The following is a 19,939-nucleotide window of genomic DNA, read 5'->3' on the forward strand; positions in this document are numbered from 1 at the left end:
TCGTCTGTGAATCGCACAGGCAGGGTGTGCAGCAGTCCTTACAACACCGGTGGGCTTAAGCGTGTGGGAGCTCAGTCCCAGGAACAGCTCCCCACACCACCAAACAAGCCCATCACATGCTGCAGTTGCTCCTTCAGCTCAGCAGGGGCGCCGTTCTGATCCAGCTTCAGCTTGATCTGGGAACAGAAAACCACCAGAGTCAGACATCCATCTCTTTTTGAAGGGAGCTCAAGGCTCACTTTAGTGGTTCGTTAATTTTGGCAGGTTTTTTAGTCACTTTGGTGTTTAGATGAAGATGCACGCCAGTTCTAGTCACACCAAGTCACCTCCATTTTTCTTAGTTACAGTCCACAAAAAACACAAAACATTTTAGTCTAGCCGTAGTCAGCGACTAAAACTCGACTGAAATGTTTTGGAGTTTTTGTGGACTGAGACTGCACTGGAATGTTTTCAGTTTTCATCAACTGGAACTGGAACTAAGAAAAATGGAGGTGACTTGGAGTGACTCGAACTGGTGTGCATCTTCATCTAAACACCAAAGACTAAGTGACTAAAAAGCCTGCCAAAATGAACACTGGTTCGTACACGTCAGATAGTGGCAACAACACAAACAGGCGGTGGAAGCTAATTGCACACCACCAAGCCTGGGCCACACCACATAACTCTACCTCAGAAGCACGTGTGCGTCATTTCGGCGCCCGTATTAACAGGTTACTGTTACGGTTGCAGATGAGGTAGTGGTATCCGGTGTGGCCCGGGTTTCAGTGTGTATAAACCTAATGCATGCATTGTTATGGCCATAGCTATATGTAGTCCCGCACAGTGACTCTTCACAGTCAAACCAGCCCGAGATAACAGGAAGTGAAACCCACTGCATAACAAACACATCACATCATTACAGAAACGGAGGAGGATGTGTTTCTCGCCCTTGCCACAGCTTTTTAGACATGCGCACGCGCACACACACACTTATACACAAACACACACACGCCGAGGATGTTTAGTCCTGGTGTCAGTGATTAGACAAGCCAGTTGGGTCTCCTGAAGTGTGAAGGTTATGGGGAAAGACTGCTAAAGAGGAGATTGGCGTGGGAGGTGAAGAAGAGAGACTGAGAACAGAGAGAACGTACCTCATCAAAGTATCGCTGCATGTATCGGTAGAGTTCACGAAGGGCAGCTGATTCATTGAACTCGTTTTCATGTTTCTGGAAAAAAGAAAACATTATTATCCCTTCCGCTTTTCTATTATGGTATATATTTGAGTCATAAAAGCCCTAAAAAGAAAGAAAGAAAATAAAAACATCATGGGGGGGTGGTACCTTTGATTCCTCCAGCAGGAAACTCTTGAACTCTGAGCTGGTGATTTGTGGCTGGTCCCGGACCTGTTTGTAGTAGGCCTTTACCTCCTGCTTGTACTGGGGGATGTCTTTGGCATACAGGAGCTTATTAGTGGGAGCATGCTGGAACACAGAGAGAGAGAGAGAGAGAGAGAGAGAAGGTCAGGGTTTAGATCTGTCAACTATCTGTCACTGTCTGCTAGGGCTAAATACTTCATAAACTATCCATAGATTAACAACCAGCAGTGACGTTAGAATTATAAGGTTCTATCTCCATTTTTATCAAAATTTAGTTTTTTACATAATCTGATCCATTAGGTGTTTATTAATGCCTGTGTGGTGTTATTTTTAAAATGTTGACATTTTTGAGTTAGTAATTAATAAAATACAAAGGTTCCATCTCACAAAACATAATGGAATGTAAAAACTTTGACGCTCAATATCTCTGAACTACCCTAAACGGAGATAGAACCTTATCATTCTAAGCTCACGAGGTGTATCCGTTTCTATCCTGTGGCAGTCAGATGAGTGGTCCCGCCCACCTTGCCCAGCTGTGTCTCAGCCAATGAGAATGAGTCCATGAAGGCCTGAGCGATGACGGACAGACAGCCGTCCAGGTGTGGGGTCTTCTCCATGTCAAACACAAACTGGGGGTTCTTCAGGATGTTCACCCAGTAACGCAGAGGCAGGCTGGGAAGGGGGAGGAGCCAGGAAGAGTAAACACATCTTAGCAGGAGATTGTTTTTCTAAATCACAACTCATCGACTTTTCAAAACTAGCATCAAGAACGTCAAATTCTCTTTTCCCTGACCATAACTGATAAGGGACACCTTTGCAAAATGTGACAGCAGCTGGTGAAACCGGGAACAAGTCGCCAACCGATGGACTTTCATTCTGAAAAATGTGCGTTGTAGAAAATCAATGACAAACTCGCTAGTCAAGCCAAAACATTGCAAAGGATTCGGAGAGTAATTCCCACTACTACCTAGTTAGTGGAGAGTAGTGGGGATTACTCACAGAATCCATTGCTATGCAATATTTTGGCTTGACTAGCGAGTGTGTCGTTGATTTTCAACAACGCTTTTTTCTGAATAAAAGTCATTTGAACATTTTGATTGGTTGCCGACTTGTTTCCGGTTTCACCAGCTGCTGTCACAATGTGAACCATCCTGCAAACAAAGATTAAGGCCCAATTCCTTCGGCCAATCCAACCCACTCAAAATCAGTGATTACATTGAGGAACGAAGGATGGAACATCACATTTTAAAGGCATTCAAACAGCCGTGGTGTCAGGGTCCACCGTGGTTTCTAAACCCATACCTGTTGGTTTTCCAGATGTGTAACACCTCAGGGTCACCGATCTTCTTGTTCTCCGCCTGCGTGTCCAGGAAGTCAAAGAAGAACTTGACTGCGTGCGGGGCGACGCCATTGGGCGTTCCCCAGATGGTTCTGAAGAGGTTCTCCACGAACGAATGCACAGCAACCTGAGACATTGGGGAAGTATGGTCATGTGGAACTCTTATTTTCAGCTGGCGCAAAACAAACAAGTCCAAATGCAGGCGTATTTGCAATTTGTGCCGCCGGTAATAGATGAAAAATACCACTGCGCTTTAGTGGGTCGAGTAGAGGTAAATAGAGATGTGTTCATGGCAATAAGCAGGTGTGAAGAGCTATCATGTGTGTTGAAAAATATGCCCCTTGAAAGCAGCACTCATATTTCAGACACAGACTGTTTTTTTTACACCGTTAAAATAGAGCCTAAATGTGCAAGACTCTGTGGCCATGGAAACTGAAAAGTGACTAATGGTCATGTGGTACACTTCCCCTGAACTGCACTGACATTCTCAACCTGGGTCCAAAGCAAGCCACTGGTTATAATGATAATATACGTATATAGTCATATTCAGCACCTATCAATTCTTTCCGCAGCTGAGGCCATAAGGAAAAGAAGAGAAAGGAAAGACACCAGTTGTAGTTAGGAGTATTGGGTACACCGCCACTTTGTATGCTGGATTTCACATGGACAACTACCATGAAATGCTTCCACTAAGTTAAACGTTCATCCATCCTGGTATATGTACTCACTAGGCACCCAACCACAAACCAGAGATGTCAGAGATTTCAATCTTTCAGTTAACCATTTGTCAGAGTACAAGTGTCAAACTGAGATGCTGGGTGTGGCAGGCAGGCAGAACAGGATGTGGCAGGAGAGTTTCTCTTGCCTTAGTGGAGAGCAGCTTGTTGAGGTACACTTCCTTCAGTTTCAGCTTCTTCCTCTCTGGGTGCTTCTTGTGGTCCTGGTCAACGTCAGGGTCAATCTGGGGTCAAAGAGCTCCTTTAGTCAATCCAATCCAACACACACCACGAGGGCCATAACCAAATTCAATGATTAGAGTTTTGTGCCTATACTTTAGAAATACGATGAATAGAACTGACTGGATACCGTAATCCACACTCCATAAAGTAATTTGCATGCATGTGTAATCGATGATGGAACCTTACCAGGTGGAAGTATTTTGTGGAGAAGTTGTGATCATCTGTAACGAAAAAAGACAGAATATCAGGTCACCATCAGGACTGTAAACTGAGAACTTCTCTAAAAAAAAATGTTTCCTGTTTCCTGACTGCTTATCTCAGAGTGGTTTTTCAGCTTGTGTGCTTGCGACAATCTCACATTGCAGCAACTATACAAGGAACTAACACCCGTTGCACACTATATTTAGTCTATGGTGAGTCCTGTGCATGTATGCATGCGTGCGCGTGTCATCCTGTGCGTTAAAAGCACTTTGAGCTACAACATTTGCAGAAAAAGTGCTATACAAATAAAGGTTATTATTATTATTATTATTATTATTATTATTGTCATAAGCGTTGACCCCCCATCCCCCACCTTTTATTCACTAACGTCTAATGCAGCATGAACTGGGTGGACAAGGTCTCCAGGAAGCACCCTCACCTTTCAGGCTTCCCTGGGGGCTCAGTGGGCGGTGGGGCGTCCTAGAGAGCACCTTGATGGACGCTCCATCTGGTACCTGCAGACAGGCGGACGGACAGAGGGACACACTACAGTCACATGGTAGCACACAGCTCCCAATATCTGGGTCATTCCATAAATGAGGGGGCCAAAGTGTGACATTGGGGGTCAACATTTTGGGGGGTTCACTACAGATTGACATACAATGTTCAGTACATAGGTTAGGATGTCTAGTTTCAGGAATCTCTCTCTCACACACACACACACACACATTGACCATGAAAAATCTAACAAATATGTGGTTTAGTGGGCCTAGCACTGTCGATCTGCCATACCGCCATAATATCAAACGCAAGCAAAAGTGACCCACTTTGGTGAGCTTCAAAATTGTTCCACACATGAACCACGACGTGAACAAAGTGTAATACGAGTTTTACTTGGCATTTAGATGGTATTATAATAAAATGATGTATAACGATTAATAAAACCATAGAATAAGAAGGGTATAGTTTTGAGGATGAATTTCATTGACAATCACATCGTCAAGTACTCTCCATAATAGATCATCCGGTAAATTCCATCTTTGACATCTGGTCATATTGTTTTATTTATATATATGCTAACGACTGGTAGTACGTTTTTACATGCTTCCGTGGACACACTCCTTCCATTCAGTTAGAGCATAATAAACGCAGTCATGTTGACTAGTGAGACTAATGGGTTTTAATCTCATTTGGGGTTAATCTGGTTCAGCCTTGTGACAGACAGCTGACAGCTAGCCTCGTACAGAGCTAATCCCCTCCTGTTGCCTTCAGACCGCTACAGACGTAAGCAGTGCTTACGGAAGGATTCACTTTCAACAATACCCTGGTTACTCTCTGTACTCGTGGTTTGTTAAACATTAAGCAACTCATTCTATAATATAACCTCTTTTTTTCGTTCATCTACTAGATAGTTAGCTAGGTAGGTGACGATAGGAGACGATAACAAGGACCCAAAAAACGCGAGCTTATCCTTGTTTCCTGTCGGTAGGATGACGGCTAGCGTACCTTGAGCGTGCTGAGCGTGTTGAGCATGGTCACGCCCCCTAGGACCTCCGAGGTGGCGTCCACTTCCATCAGAGACACGAACGTGCCGGCCGTCTCGCACTCTACAGAGGGAGAGAGACGTGGTGGTAGTTAAGACTGACAGGCTGGTCCTGTGAGTGTGTCCAGTGAGTGTGTCCTGTGAGTGTGTCCAGTGAGTGTGTTCAGACTTACGAGCTGTTCCTGTGAGTGTGTACAGCTTCCAGTCGTTAGAAAAAGGGCACACTCATCCCACACTATGAACGCCTCATGCCTCACGCGGGGTCATTCTGGTACAACGTATTTCTCAGGGTAGTAGTAGTAGTGGTGGTGTGATCTGTGTATGTTGTTTCTCCCAGCTGTGCGGTGTAGTTCATGTGCAGTAAAGGTGTGTGTGTGTGTGTGTGCGTGTGATGTGTGTGTGTGATGTGTGTGTGTGATGTGTGTGTGATGTGATGTGTGTGCGCGTGCGTGTGTGCGTGCGATGTGCGTGTGATGTACGTGTGTGTGTGCGCGCGCGCGCGTGTGTGTGTGTGTGTGTGTGACGAGGCCTGTATCGATCTGATCCAGTAGTGATGATGGACGTCTCTACTCACGGATGTGGAGCTCCCTGAGCGGGGTGTTGTAGGGGAAGCCAAACTTGGTCTTGAAGGCCAGGAGGATCTTCTCCTTGACCTGCTGCACCGTGTCACAGCTGAGGGCGCTGACCTCCAGAGGCTCACTGACCTTCCCATCTGTGTCCACCTCAAACAGCACCTTCAGCCTCTGGGGGGAATAGGTGAGTACACCGCCAGGTAGAAGTGACACAATTCCTAATGTTTGTTCACATGTGGCACAGATCGGATATGTAACATGTACGTGTAACCAGTAAAAAAAGCCTATTTGAATCGGATATTCTCCCATCCAATCCAGGCCTCTCATACGGGACTCAATCAGATACGAGTCTGGTGTGTGTGTCATTTCGACCACGATCTAACTAGGCAGGTCGCATACTGTATATAACTCTCTATTCCGATTCGCCCGTCATTGAAAATACGGCGGTCTTCGCATGTCTTGATGACATTTGAAGACAGTGAAGTCCTCTTTCTTCTCCGTCTTAAAATGTGCACAATATTTTGTGGACCTCTAAACATACTTCGGAAAGCAATGCCTTTATATTATAATATATATAAAAGGGATAGTTTCTGTCTCGTTCGCGTCCATTGCAAGTGCCGGCCTTCTGTTTACTGTAACCAAAGCGTGTACGCCACGGTGTAAATGCAGCCTAACTGTATGCAGCAGGTCGCAGAAATGAAAGAGTAGAGACTTGTTTCTAAAAATGGAATTATTCAGAAAGAACCGCCAAGGCTGTCTCACCGCCATGGCTAACCGCCATCTGAATCTGGATCAGTGGGTAAGAGAGAGAGAGAGAGAGAAAGAGAGAGAGAGATGATGTGTTGTGTTTTCTCTTTCCTGTGACAAACACTTCATTACCCTGTGTGATGAAAACTATGGTATATGTATCTCAGTGCAGCATCGGGGCCTACTGGGTTGAAAACTGGTTAGGCTTACAGAGGCTCTCTAGGTCCATTCCAGATTTAAGTTGTTCGTAAATTCATAATGAGATTTTATCTGAGCCATATTCAGCCATATTCATGTTTCCTGACATTTTTAGACATACGGAAACCAAGAAAAAAAAAAAAAAAGATATGGAAACCACCAGTTTCCAACCTCCATCAACCACAAAACAGATACCAAGACACTGCCTCAGATAACGATAAAGACTCATCATGGGGACTCTAACTCTAAGGAAAGCGTCATGAAATCTTACATAATTCATTGTCCTAGCACAGTTACAGTTTTTTACGGTCGCGTAAAGAGACACTAACTAGCATAATCTAAGGAAGAATATGTACAGTAGTGTGAGTCTTTATCATTGAAATTGAGTTGTGTGTGTATTGAAATATAGCTGAAAACTGCAGATCTGTTTGGTGTGTATCATTTTATTACAGTTTTTTACGGTCGCTAAGTCACAGTGTGCAATACTGAAGTCAGAGTCACAACTCTTCATCCAGTCAGCAAAGCAGAAGTCCATGTGGGCCAAACTGTGACTCTTTCTCTGTGATTTTTACATTGCTGCTTTCACACACAATGCATCAATGACCACGTTCTCCAAAATCCATAACACTTCTCTCATTCAAACTCCGACACCTGCAAAACACTATGTATTTGCAACCTGTTTTTCCAATGTTAACACACTGTGTTCAAAACTGTGAAGAACACATTCAAAACAGAATGATTTGGTGCATTTTTGCAGTAATCATATTTCTATCATATATGACCGAAAGCTCGCAATAAACAGTTTTTTTGCACAGTGTTTGAGTGTTTTTTTAACCACATACTAACTTCCTTTTCCTGCCAAATACCTTCCTCACCATTTGCCCCTGTGTGTGTGTGTGTGTGTGTGTGTGTGTGTGTGTGTGTGTGTGTGTGTGTGCGTGCGTGCGTGCGTGTCTGTGTGTGTATGTGTGTATGCGTGTGTGCGCGCGTGCGTGTGTGCGTGTGTGTGTGCGTGCGTGTGCGTACCATAGTGCTGAACTCCTGGGCCTGCCACAGTAGCCAGTCTTCGTTGAGTGTGTACAGAGCCTTCTCTGTCACTGAGTCCACCGGGCCCTTATGCATCTGCTGGGTCAGCGCACACACCAGCAGGAACAGGGGCTGGCCCACACTCTCCTGGAGAACACACACACACACACACACACACATAGTTTAACACACACATGCAAACAAACAGTAGGCACCATCCATGGACTCACATTCAGTCAGGTACCATAGAAGTTACAAACATACATTTACATTTACATTTAGCAGACGCCTTTATCCAAAGCGACTTACCACAAATACATTTGAATCATCTATCCATCGTTCATCACAGGAAAAATGTATCTATGCTCGGGCCAGGGGCCATTGGCAGTCATAAATACTAGAAGGAGGAATTATGTTTTTTTTTATTTTTATATCCATGTTGTCCACGCACACCAGGGGAAGCTGGTGGCCGCAGAAATCGGAGGACGGGCTCATTGCTACGCATGGGATGGAATAAGAAATTCGTCATCCCGTTCCATGCGTTACAATGAGCCCGTCCTCCAATTTCTACCTCCACCAGCCTCCCCTGATGCACACATACACATGTACGTTGACTTGCGGAGACAAAACGACACGTGTCGTGAACTAAACAAAAGTGACACGGCGCCTACGGTACACGTCACGACAAACCGCCCGATGAAGCTGTGTTAGAGAGATGTGGAACGACGGACGGACGGACAGACAGACGGACGGACGGACAGACAGACGGACAGACGGATGGACAGACAGACAGACTGACCCTGAGGAAGCCGTAGAGACAGATGGACATCCAGTTGGTGAGGAGCTTCTCCACGATGGACTCCGTGCGTCGCAGCATGAGTTTGGTGTTGGTGGTGTTGCTGGGGTGGTCCATCAGAGCCCTCAGCAGGACCTCCATCACCTGGGTCAGGTAGGGCAGGTCACCGTGCAGGGCCACGGTCAGCAGAGACGCCACCGCACACCTGGAGACGCACCACACACATCACACACACACACACACACAACACACACGCACACGCACGCACGCACACGCACACACACACACACACACACACACACACACACACACACACGCACACACCTTTACTGCACATGAACTACACCCACCGCACAGCTGGGAGAAATGACACACACAGATCTCACCACTACTACACCTGAGAAATAACTCTGGTGTACCAGAATGACACCCACACCTGACCCGCCTCTACATCAGAACCGTGGCTTAGTGTTCTCGGGCTCGAGGCTGAGGACAAGGACTCACTTGTCCTTGACGGTGAAGGTCTTCTGCTCCTCCATAGCGTGGACCAGCGAGGTGAGGAACAGCTGGTTCTGGATCAGTCTGGCCAGGGCCCGGCAGCTCTCGTCGGGCTGCACCGCCACTCCGTCCTGACCACAGGAGACACGCGGCTGCTGAAGGTTCTGTCGCCGTAACAACCGCATTGCCCAACGGTCCCAGACGAAGTCATTCAGACATTCAGACTCACCTGACCGATGTCGTTGATGCATGACGTCATCACAGGTCCACCCTGGAAACCGAACAGGATCAGACGGAGACATAGGATGGAATAGGATCAAACTGTAAGAAGTGACGACCCGTCTCTGCGTCACACGGAACATGTTCAAAGTGCTACTCTGTTTCCAGCTCATACGTACGTCGGGGAAGAAGATTCTGGAGGCAAAATGCTTGTAGTCCAAGAAAGGGATGGCTCCGACGTTTTCAATCATTTCGGACTTGTCTGTCTGCAGGTCAACAAAACCTGGAGAACAAGAGGGTTGGGAGGCATGAAAGTGTGTGTGCTGCCTTACATGAGTGTGTGTATACTTTCCCTCCAGTATCTTCTCTGGGTAAATAAAGGTGTTATATATAAACTCAGGTTTGGTCGATTATTTCTCTGTTGTTACAATGCTAATTGGCATTGTATTTGATATCGTTGGAAAGCCTGTTTGTTTACCTTGACAATGATGTCCAACTTGTAAGGATCATGCATTTGTGGGATGAGCAGCACAGCTGATTATGTGGGTAGCGCCCAAGTAAAATCTGGCAAAATTGCCAATGCTAAACAGTGTATTTAGTGAGGCTGATAGGCATAACAATTGTGCATTTTATGACTAAAGCATGAAACGTTCTACAGTGTTTCTATAGACTGTAAACTTCATTTTTAGACGTGGAACCACTTCAGATTTGACCTCTGGCGTCAGGTAGACTCTAAAGAAATGTCACTAATTTTCAGGAGTAAAATATTTCTGCAAATCATTCTAGAATTTAACTGTGCAATCTAGAACTTCCATTAACTGCAATAATAAAATAAAGTGATTAATAGTTATTAATAGTATACTATGTTCTTTTTTCTTCTTTTTTTCAGTTTATTATTTTGTATCATTTTGATCATTCTATGATCATTCTATCATTCTATAGTATAATATGATATATTATTATCATTCTAAGGAACATTTTAAAAAATGAAAAATAAAAAATAAAGTTTAAATTATATATTTATATATACTGTATATATTATTTTTTCTTTTCTTTTCACTTTATTATTTTTAAAAATAATTTTTATCATTGTATGACCATTCTAGAGTCTACCTGACACCAGAGGTCAAATCTGAAGTGGTTCCATGTCTAGTTTACAGTCTATAGAAGTTTACAGTCTATAGAAACACTGTAGAAAGTTTCATGCTTTAGTCATAAAATGCACAATACCTTCCATATATGAGCTTATCTGACGCACTAATTCTCCTGTTGGTATTCACTCTTGTTTTGAGTTCCAACAACAGAGTTTTTATTTATATAAATAAATAAAAATATATAATATATATATATAGTCTGTGTGTGTGAAAGGGAGACATAGGTCCCCTCTACAAAACCAACTGTCATGATCCCCATGTAGTCAGAAACATGTGTTTGAATGTGTGAAATTCTGTGTGTGTGTGTGTGTGTGTGTGTGTGTGTGTGTGTGTGTGTGTGTGTGTGTGTGTGTGTGTGTGTGTGAATAAGAGGCTGGCGTGACCATGACAACTAACCTTGTCTGATCTGGTTTCGGACGTCGGCCTCGAGCAGTTCGAGCTGCTCGTTCATTTTCTCGGTGAGTGTCCTCTGTTTGTTCCGGTAGAACCATAACACCACAGCTGCACACAGACAGACATGTTTCACAAACCCCCACCTGACACAAGCTGCCCTATCCAACCCACCCGGTCACGACACGGTTTGGGTGGGTTGCCAGCGTCTCTAACACACAGTCGAACACAGAACAACAAGCCCATCATGACACTTCATTAAAATATCCTAAAATACTCACCTATGATAATGAAAGGTATGACGACAAGGATTGCCAGGAGGGAGAGGAGAGTTTTGGGATTCACAAGGTTTATTGTGACGTTTCCAAATGTTATCTGATAAACAAGAACAGTGTGATGTGTTTTTAGATGGTTCGGGCACTTTTCCAAGGACAGTTTTCCTGAGCTACTGATAAAAGGGGGGGGAGAAATGGTAAAGGAGTCCTTTGTTAAAACATTTTTTTTTTTTTAAACCATTCAGGTTTTCAGCTGAATAAGAAATGTACCCGTAGAGACTTTATTGGCGGTTGTTTGTATCGAATGTCACAGGTGACAGAGTCGGTCCCACTGCTGGTCTCTATGCCGATCAACTCGCACTCGTACTCCTCCTCCCCGTTTACACCCACAACCCTGATCTCTGCTTTGGTGATGTTCAGCAGGTCAGACTTTTTCTGAAATTAAAAGACAGAACACACTTTATTATTAATAGTATTATTGTACATGTGTATACGTGTGCTTCAGTGGATGTGTGCCAGAGTGAGAGAGAAAGAAAAATAGAGAGAGAGAAAGAGAGAGAGAGAGAGAGAGAGAGAGAGAGAGAGAGAGAGAGAGACAATGAAAGTGAAGAGAAGAGAAATGGAGAGAAGAAAAGAAGTGAAAGAGAACGGGTATTGTCAAGTTCCTACCTACCTGTCTGTCTCTCTCTATCTTTATCCTACCTGTCTGTCTCTCTATCTTTATCCTACCTGTCTGTCTCTCTATCTTTATCCTGTCTGTCTCTCTCTCTCTATCTTTATCCTGTCTGTCTGTCTCTGTCTCTATCTTTATCCTATCTGTCTGTCTCTCTCTCTCTATCTTTATCCTGTCTGTCTCTCTCTCTCTCTTTATCCTGTCTGTCGGTCTGTCTGTCTCACTCTGTCTTTATCCTACCTGTCTGTCTCTCTCTATCTTTGTCCTACCTGTCTGTCTGTCTGTCTGTCTGTCTGTCTCTCTCTCTGTATCCTACCTGTATGGTGACCCGTAGGCTGTTCCCCGCCTTAGTGGAGGTGAAGCTGGTGAAGTGGGGGTCAGGGTGGTAGGTGAGCAGGGATGAGCACACCAGGGTTTGGTTGGCCACTCTCACAGACACGTTGGTTGTCACCGGCTTCTCTATGTTATCATAAGGAGGTGTGAGGTACGACAGATTCTGTAAAGAGACAGAGACATAAGAGACAGAGACATAAGAGACAGAGACATAAGAGAGAGACACAAAGTCATATTAGAAATGGGCTTAGCTCAGGTTTCTATAGCACGCTTTAAGAAAGTGATAGTTTAGTATGGTCTGTATGGTAGCGTGTGTTTGGATGCCCACCCCATTGCTGTAGTTGGCGATGATCTTCTGAGGGGCGTGGCCATGCACGACGCCCTCCACAAACTCCAGCTGTGAGCCCAGGACCATGATCCTCCTCTTCCCACTGAGGGTCATGGCGGAGAGAAGAAGAAAACAACCAATCAGAGGAGGGCTTAGAGAAACATGGTTCATCCCCCAGTGCTGATACCAAAGCAGAAGAGGAAGACATGTCAGACTTTGTTGGCACAGATGAGAAAAAGAGAGAACTGAAACAGGTATTTGTAGCACTGTTGCATGCAGAGACTTCTGAGAAGTACCACACTATCTTTCCCCATCAGACCCCCTGGCTTTAATTACTGGCAGGCCTCTGTACTACTGCACAGCTCTGCCCCAATGGGAAATAGGGCTATACAAATGCAATTCATTACTATTGTGTGTGTTTGTGTGTGTGTGTGTGTGTGTGTGTGTGTGTGAGTGTGTGCGCGTGCCTGTGTGTGTGTGTGTGTGTGTGTGTGCGCGTGCCTGTGTGTGTGTGTGTGTGTGCGCATGCCTGTGTGTGTGTGTGTGCGCGTGCCTGTGTGTGTGTGTGTGTGTGTGTGTGTGTGTGTGTGCGTGCCTGTGTGTGTGCGCGCGTGCCTGTGTGTGTGTGTGTGTGTGCACATGCCTGTGTGCCTGTGTGTGTGTGTGTGCGTGCCTGTGTGTGTGCGCTTGCCTGTGTGTGTGTGTGTGTGTGTGTGTGTGTGTGTACTCATACCTAGCCCAGGTGCTGGTTGGTTTCAGCCCGGTGCAGGACGGGGAGGACCGGTAGGTGAGACTGGCCGTGCCGAGACAACGACCGTCTGGCACTACGGCACACACTCTGGCCACGCCCTTATCCCCGCTGGGGATGTGGAAGGTCAGGCTGGTCCCAGTGTGGTTCAACACAGGCGACCTGACCATGTAGGGTTAGGGTTAGGGACATACAGGTCATTATCAGGTCAGACAAAAAACCATAGGCGGATATCAACATTAGAGAGTCAGATACGAACATATACATTCTCATTCTTCCACAATAGTATAATAATAATAATAATAATAATAATAATAATAATAATAAGAAGAAGAAGCAGAAGAAGCAGCAGCAGCAGCAGAAGAAGAGGAGGAAGAAGAAGAAGAAGAAGAAGAAGAAGAAGAAGCAGAAGAAGAAGAAGAAGAAGAAGAAGCAGAAGAAGCAGCAGCAGCAGCAGAAGAAGAGGAGGAAGAAGAAGAAGAAGAAGAAGAAGAAGAAGCAGAAGAAGAAGAAGAAGAAGAAGAACATGGCCTTAGGGCTGGGCTTTGATGTGTGTGCATGTGAGCAGCACATCACGTTTGTATAAGAGACTGAACACTGTCCAATGGTGTATCTTTATGTTCACTCACTCCTTTGGATTGCAGTCCATGTTCCCTTGGATCCGCACCCTGGTCACATGACCCAGGTTCTGGCCAGTCATCAGGGCGTGGTTCCTCCCATAGAAGGACAGGACACTGGGTGTGATGGAGGAGATGATTGGCTCCTTACATAGACACGCACAGAGAAAACATCTCTGATGAGGACAGTTGCAAATCATTGCATATACTATACAGTAAATATCTCTCTCTTGGCTTACTCGTTTGGGGATCCAGGTTTGGTTCGGAAAACTTCCTACAATGACTTTGTGAAAATAACAAGACAACAAAAATAGTTGACTGATGGAATTTAGAAATTGTTTTCTGATATAACGAACAGTATGAAACAACGCTACAACAACGCTACAACAACGCTGCAGAGATCAGTCATGAGATCAGTCATGAGTTCTGTCCCTTCGGCAAAGTCGTCTGATGGACTTACACCACTGTCCACAGTGAACAGAGTGGTGCCTATTCCATCAGGGACAAAGATTCTATTCACAAACTTCTTCAGTTATTCCTCAAGGTCAGTCTCATTTGAGATACAATATCTTTACAAGAGAGGCATGGACCTTTCGTATATATACATATACTGTATATATAAACTGTATAAACTAAAACGTTCGGAAACGTTATTTCGGTCGATTATTCCTCCTGTTTAAAAATACCAATTGGTATTGTATTTTATATCGTTGGAAAGCCTGATTAGTCACCTTTACAACGAGGTACAACTTGTAAGGATCATGCATTCGTGGAATGATTAATTCCAACACTTACTTGTATATATAATTGTACACTTATGGTAAGTGGGCTCTGACACCTAACCCCATGAAAAACAGGAACCTTTCACCGTCACCAAAGACACACTTTTTTGTTCACCAAATTCAAGATGCGTCATGTCACACTGTATAAATAAGCTGATGCACAGTGCAGTGTGATCGAAACTTGTGCTGCACTTTAATTCACTCTCAGAGTCGACCTTACACAAGGAGGCTTTGCTCTTGTGACATTATGGAAAACACTTGTCAGTACAAGTACAGTAGATGAAGATGCTTGCTCAATTTGGTTGGGGGTAGGAGATAGGAGTTGAGCAATTATTTCAGTTTCTGTTGGGATCTGTTGTTGTGTGAAGAGCTATGCCCCCCCCCCCCCCCCCCCCGCCCAAGCTTCAGGATCTCAGCTGGGATCCCATCAGGTCCTTTTTGTTCTCTGATAGCCTGGAGAACTTCAGAGAAATTCTACACATGCCACACACACACACACACACACACACACACACACACACACACACACACACACACACACACAGTTCCCTTTTCTCATCTTCCACTTCCCCAAAATGAAAATGCGAGCTGCTAAGATGCTGATTAAAAAGGAAAGATAAGTGAGCAGAGGGGTGGACTTACAGAGTAGTTCATCCCTGATGAGTCACTTTTGCAGAGATCCTCCTAAGGAAGGAAGTGAGAGAGTGTGTTCATGAAAAGGAGACAGAGACGGACACAGGAAGGATGTGTGACAGGAAGGTTTCAGTTGCTCAGACAGAGTTGAAGGAGTTAGGTGTGTGTGGCAATGAAGGTTGACAAAATGTCATGTTGGTGCATTGTGAATATTGACCATGACACACACACAAGAGTGTATCTACCTGTACAGGAGTGTGTGTGTGTGTGTGTGTGTGTGTGTGTCTTACCTGTACAGGCCCTGTGTTAACCTTTCTAGGTGCCCAGGAGCAGGCCTGATTTGTCCAGCTACACCCAGCAGTGATGCACTGAGAGCACCTGAGTGGAACACAGATACATCATAAAAAGCACACACGTGCGCACACATGTACATGCACACACACACACACACACACACACACACACACACACACACACACACACACACACACACACAAGGTTGCCAATGTTGAAGAAACTAAAGCCAAATAATTTTTGTTTGTGTACCTGTACATTGGATGTAATAGAAGCAATTCTGATTCTGATTCTGATTCTCATTTAATGCAATCATATCTGCACTTTCAAATCCGTAGTGTACAAATGACTGTAGATCACTACTACTGTATGAAGGTGCAGTGTGGTCAGCATTAAAAGGAAATGGCCCAAGTGGGATTTCTCCACATCCTGCCCATCTGACTTACAGAGCAGCGGTAGGCTGTCCAATGACGACTGAGCAGTTAGTTAGCATCAGTTTTTCAATCCAATTCCCTTTCCCCACTCGTATCCTCATGGTGACCTCCAGGCCTGTGAGCATGAACAGAATAAAGACCATTTAGCATATGAAGCTTATTTACTGTATTTCACAGGAGGGGTAAAGCTGTATGTTCTTGTTCTTAAACTACGTTTAGGAGGTTAGCCTAGTTCTGGTTCAGAGTCAGCTTTGAGTCTACACAGTGCATGGTTGAGAATAGGTTTGGGTTAGGGGATTGCTGATCTCCACATTAGTGCTAAGGAGAAAAATATTCCTTGAGAAATCCTAAACAGAATAGGCTTTGGTTGTCTTCCGGAGAGGTCAAAGGTCACTGACCCTCGGCAGGGAGCAGGTCGCTGGGGAACCTGCAGGAGCAACGTGGGAACACTGGGGCGGGGCTTGTTTGGTCACACAGGACACGGTTGAAGTTACACGCAAGGGTGGGAGTCCCTGATCCTGATACACTCAGGTGGGTCTCGACAGTTAGCGTGATCTCCTGAGAGAGAGAGAGAGAGAGAGAGAGAGAGAGAGAGAGAGAGAGAGAGAGAGAGAGAGAGTTAGAGTGATGGGTCAGTACACACCATATTCAACTCCGCCTCAATCTCTCAATCAGTACATGATGTAGTAATGCAGATGTGGCCAAGGGGGGTGAGTGAACTGTCTAACCAACCAATGAGAGACCTTGCTCCCGTTTACCTGTCCGCTGCTGCTTTTCTCCACTTGGTAAGACACCATCCTCTGCAGACTGGAGTCCTTGGGGATGGAGAGCCAGAGGGAAGCATGGCATTCATCCTGAAAGGTGCATCTAGAACAGCCCACATGGGGTTAGACCAAGCAGGAGGTTTAGACTTAGTAAATGAGAAAGAGACACATTTGTGTCTACACAAAGTATATTCACAGCAAATGTTATGTCACGCCATTGTTATTGTTAAGTGGCATGTTGTCAGCGGTGAACACAGAAATCGGTGAGCTATCTGTTTGATCAGTCCAAAAATACATGTGCCTGGTGAATGACTTTTCAAAGAAGAAATATGGTTTGTCCTGCAAAAAACCCTGAGTACATTATCAAAACATACAGAATCGGTAATCGGTATGGGCACTACGTTTCTTCATACATACAGCTGATATGTTGATTCTACAAATTAAAACTACTGTAGGAGAAAGACAGCTTTACATAAGACGCATTTGGTCGTGCTGAGGAGGGTTAAGAATGTGTGTGTGACTGACCTGTCCTCAGACTCACACCAGCCACAGAAGGGGTCCTTTGCAGCCCAGCAGTCCGTCAGAGTCTTGTGTGTACCGCACTGAGCCACAGGGACACGCCTCATCTAGAACACACACGTGCGCCCACATACACACACACACACACACACACACACACACACACACACACAAGGTTCTGGGGTCTGTGCTGTATGTGGTTAGCATTGCCTCGGGGCTGTGGTATGTGTCTGACGAGACAGGAAGCAGAACTCACCTGGTTCCTCAGTGCTATGTACACGTGTTTGCGGTCCACTGGGTCCAGGTGCATCTTGGGAAACACACTGCGGTCATCATCTGCCCTGTAAAGCACGCTGGGACAGGCGGGCTTGAAGGCCTTGTCCACAGCAAGCTGACACAAGAAAGAGAAGCGTTACTACTTTCTTACCATCTGACCCTCGACCTGCTCGCACTATAAAGGCCAATGCACACGGCGTGCGATTTTGTCGCACGACAACATTCGATTCTCAATTCACACCAATGAATGAATGAATGTGAATGGAGAATCGAATGTTGTCGTGCGACAATATCGCATCGCACACCGTGTGCATTGTCTCATTGGGTCTCATTCAAAACAATGGAATCGAATTCGGCGGTGCGACGAAATCGCACGCCGTGTGCATTCACTGCATTGGCCTTTAGAGTCAAAGTTTTTACATTCCATTATGTTTTGTGAGATGGAACCTTTGTATTTGATTAATTACTAACTAAAAACTCAATTTTGACCAAAATGGAGATAGAACCTTATAATTCTAACGTCACGAGGTGCCAAACACGGTCAAACTACGGTCATGCAACACTTAAAGCGGTTCACCCCTCCTGTAACTGTGAATAATCACAGTAGCTGTGAACGTAATTTCAGACCTCCTCCTTTCTCATCATGAAACACTGTTTGATCCCATATGAAACTACTTTATTCTCATATATAATGATGAGTCGTAGCCAATGAGCATCAAAAACAAACACCGATTGTTAGTTTGCGCTGTATGGCTGATTTGTTACTGTAAGAAACATAAACATTGCTGGGGATTTGCTAGGATTATTAGAGTTTCTGCCACAGGACTAACATGAAGGGGACTATTGTGCTTAGGAGAGTGTTACTGTGGAGTTTCTCCAGGATCATTTTGCCTCCCATCGCCATGTGAGCTACGTTTGGGAGAAAATAGTGTGTAATGTAATTGTGTTGAATGCTTACAGTTTGGGCTTTTGTTTGTATGTTTGACTGAAAGGAAAATACAGGCCTGAACAATGGAGAGGGAGTGAGGGAGAGAGAAAGAGAAAGAGAAAAGGAGAAAAGGATGCTATATGCCATTAGTATAGACACACCTTGATGAGTTGTCCATTCCCAGTCCCGATAAAGAACACTAGCCAGGAATTCACCCTCACTGCCAAGACCGATGTCATTGAGCTGTATTTGAACACCACTGCCACCGGGTTCAGCTGCCTGGTCCCATCTTGAGTTGCCCCCTACTCACGCACGCACGCACGCACGCAGGCACACGCACACATGCACACACAGCAATTGACAATTCAGTTATGATAATGATGAATACGGGGGTACATTTGATCAAATAATAATCATATCACAAACCGTGTCACAGTCTTTATTGGCGCAAAAGTCTGGGTCATCTCCTGCAGGCCCAGTAACCGGAGTGATGTTGTAAATGGCCAGAGCAGTGTTGAAGGGGTCGTCATGCTTGCCATTCGCTGTGAACACACCTGCCCAGAGCCCCCCAGAGTCACCAACAATCACGGAGGACGACAGGAGACCCCTGCGCTCTCTGTCATCGCAGCAATTCAGCGTTGCACCTCTCAGCGACGCGAATGTAGAAGTCTTACTGGTTTTGCTCTCTAGCCAAACGAGTCGAACTTTAGACGACAGGCTCATGAACAGATAAATGTGAGATTTAATCTGGAAACCGTCCACAAACTGAATGCTCCCGGTCCTGGTTTTAATTTGTGAAATTGTCTGATCTGAGTCTGATTCAGAAAATATACCTCCCTTTTGATTTAAGTCATCTGAATTTCGCAAGGATACCAAATGATCCGAGTTGAAGCAGGTATTGCTATTATACAGAGTCTTTCCTGCCAGAATGTATGTCTCATTTTTAACCCTGTCCTTAATGACCTTAACCATAAATCCGATAGATGAACCGTTGGGGTCTAGAGAACTCACTTCAATCGCTTCCGAATACAGTGACTGAGTGATGTTCCCCAGGTCGACGAGCTCACAGTAGCCGCATTGGAGCCGTTTTCCACAGATGATCAGTGAGTTATTCTCAATGAAGGGTACCAACATGTTCACCTTGAGTGAATGGCTGGCGTTGAAAAGATCCTTCACGGTAACTTTGGTCAAATCGTGGCTCAACTGGTACAGTCGCTTATCGGTAACAACGTAAACTGAGCTGTTACCCAAAACATAGTCGCGGATATTTCCATCAAAGGTGTGGATATCTTGGACCCAACCCCAGCCCGTTACACTGACAAGTAGCAACCCCAGAAT

General features: G+C 45.0%; 1 protein-coding gene across 1 annotated transcript; it reads right to left on the reverse strand.

Moving 5' to 3' along the window:
• Nucleotides 1-71: 71 nt before the first annotated feature.
• plxnc1 (plexin C1) lies at nt 72-19,140 on the reverse strand (the record flags this gene model as incomplete). Its single annotated transcript, XM_080538397.1, has 27 exons — nt 19,028-19,140; nt 18,763-18,903; nt 17,654-17,788; nt 17,404-17,504; nt 16,873-16,981; nt 15,396-15,437; nt 13,984-14,117; nt 13,340-13,516; nt 12,607-12,709; nt 12,262-12,441; nt 11,584-11,707; nt 11,004-11,108; nt 9,633-9,736; nt 9,464-9,505; nt 9,241-9,365; nt 8,740-8,941; nt 7,941-8,087; nt 5,972-6,140; nt 5,361-5,461; nt 4,294-4,369; nt 3,840-3,874; nt 3,560-3,655; nt 2,658-2,821; nt 1,880-2,027; nt 1,320-1,460; nt 1,131-1,205; nt 72-176 (listed from the first exon to the last, which is right to left on the reverse strand). Exons 2-27 carry the CDS (start codon nt 18,838-18,840, stop codon nt 72-74), a joined length of 3,018 nt encoding a protein of 1,005 aa, XP_080394523.1. The 5' UTR covers nt 18,841-18,903; nt 19,028-19,140.
• Between the last annotated feature and the right edge of the window lie 799 nt (nt 19,141-19,939).

The sequence above is a fragment of the Nansenia antarctica genome (assembly GCF_963989245.1).
Source record: "Nansenia antarctica genome assembly, chromosome: 8".
Lineage (NCBI taxonomy): Eukaryota > Metazoa > Chordata > Actinopteri > Argentiniformes > Microstomatidae > Nansenia > Nansenia antarctica.